Below are 1,639 nucleotides of genomic sequence, written 5' to 3'. Positions count from 1 at the left end.
TGGGCTTTCCCAGCTACTATCGGATATTGGGTAGATGACACTGGCGTCCAGCCACTTCACTATTTCTTTGTTTATAACCTTTTTCATGGCAGGGTTTAAGCGATGCTGTCTTTCAATTAATTCATTCTTTCCTTCCTCTAGACGAATCTTGTGCATGCAATATGAAGGACTGATTCCTCGAATATCTGCCAAGGTCTATCCTAAGGCTTTTGCATTGTTTCTTAGGATCTGTATGAGAGCATCTTCTTTCTCCTTACTTAGTGATGCAGAGATGATAACTGGTAACGTATCGTTACTTCCTAAGTAAGCATACTTTAAGTGCACTGGCAACGAATTTAACTCTAACAGAGGAGGCTCTTCTAAGGATGGCTTAATATGCTGCGAATTTCGTTCAGATAACTCGAGTGATTCGAAATTAGATTCAACATGAATTGCGGTGCAATCTTCCTCTACTAATGTGCCGTCTTCAAAATCTTCCTCCTCCATTTCTTTCAGGGTTTCCTACAGCTGTTCTCCTTGCAGTTCCTCGATGTATTGGCAATTTTCTATATCTCCTGGATATTTCAACGCATTGAGTACGTTGAACTTTACCTCTTGATCATCAACCTGGATGGTCAATTCTCCCTTCTGTACATCGATCAATGCTTGCCTTGTGGCGAGAAATAGGCGTCCTAAGATGATAGGGATTTCTCTATCTGCCTCATAATCTAATATAATGAAATCTACGGGGAAGATAAACTTGTCTACCTGCACGAGAACATCTTCTATCTTCCCCTCTGGAAGCTTTATTGATCTATTGGCTAACTGTAATGTAATCGTGGTTGGTCTGGCTTCGCCGATGTCTAGCTTCTTAACGATTGACAAGGGCATCAAATTTATGCTCGCCCCCAAATCACACAATGCGTTCCTAACCATCTTCCCTCATATGGTGCAGGGTAATGTGAAAGTCCCAGGATCCTTCGTTTTAGTAGGGAGATTATTTTGAAATAAAGCACTATACTCGTATGTTTGTGTAACTGTTTCATTTTCTCCGATCTTTCTCTTGTTGGCTAGAATGTCCTTGAGGAATTTCACATAGCTGGGCATCTGCTCTAATGCTTCTATTATGGGAATATTAATATGCAGCTGTCGAAGAACGTCTAGGAACCTCTGAAATTGCTTATTATCGTCTTTCTTTTTCAGCCTAGACGGGAAAGTTGGAGGATTTCGGCGTGTTTCCTACTCACTTTGCTGCTTAGGGAGGTCCTGTACTTGCTAGCGCTGTTGGTCTGAGGTTGCAATGATTTAGAATTTAAGTCTTCAGAAGCTTCATCTTTCGTAAATAATCTTGCTTCTGAATTAGGGTTGCTTTCGTTATTTTGTACTTGGTCATCATCAATAGTTAACTCAGCTGGTACTGATGCCGCATCTGGTGCCTTCGGTGCAATGTGAGCTGTTGTTCTGCCGCTCCGCAATATCACGGCATGACATTGTTCTTTACCTTTTGGCCCCGATATTCCTGAACTTCCTTGTGATGTACCAGACGTTTTCTTTTTTAATTCTCTTGCAAGCTGATCTATTTGGTCTTCTAATTCTTTGAGAGAGTCAGCTTGCGACTATCTCATTGCCTCGCTCTTTTCAATGTAATGCTTCAGTGACG

General features: G+C 41.4%; 1 protein-coding gene across 1 annotated transcript; it reads right to left on the bottom strand.

Annotated features, from left to right (window-relative positions):
* Window positions 1-501: 501 nt before the first annotated feature.
* On the bottom strand, window positions 502-915 carry LOC120090714 (uncharacterized). Its single transcript, XM_039048431.1, has one exon. The coding sequence runs from the start codon at window positions 913-915 to the stop codon at window positions 502-504; it is 414 nt and encodes a 137-aa protein (XP_038904359.1).
* Window positions 916-1,639: the final 724 nt, after the last annotated feature.

The sequence above is a fragment of the Benincasa hispida genome, chromosome 11, assembly GCF_027475165.1.
Source record: "Benincasa hispida cultivar pf3 chromosome 11, pf3_genome.v1.1, whole genome shotgun sequence".
Lineage (NCBI taxonomy): Eukaryota > Viridiplantae > Streptophyta > Magnoliopsida > Cucurbitales > Cucurbitaceae > Benincasa > Benincasa hispida.
This window is presented reverse-complemented; position numbering and strand designations above follow the sequence as displayed.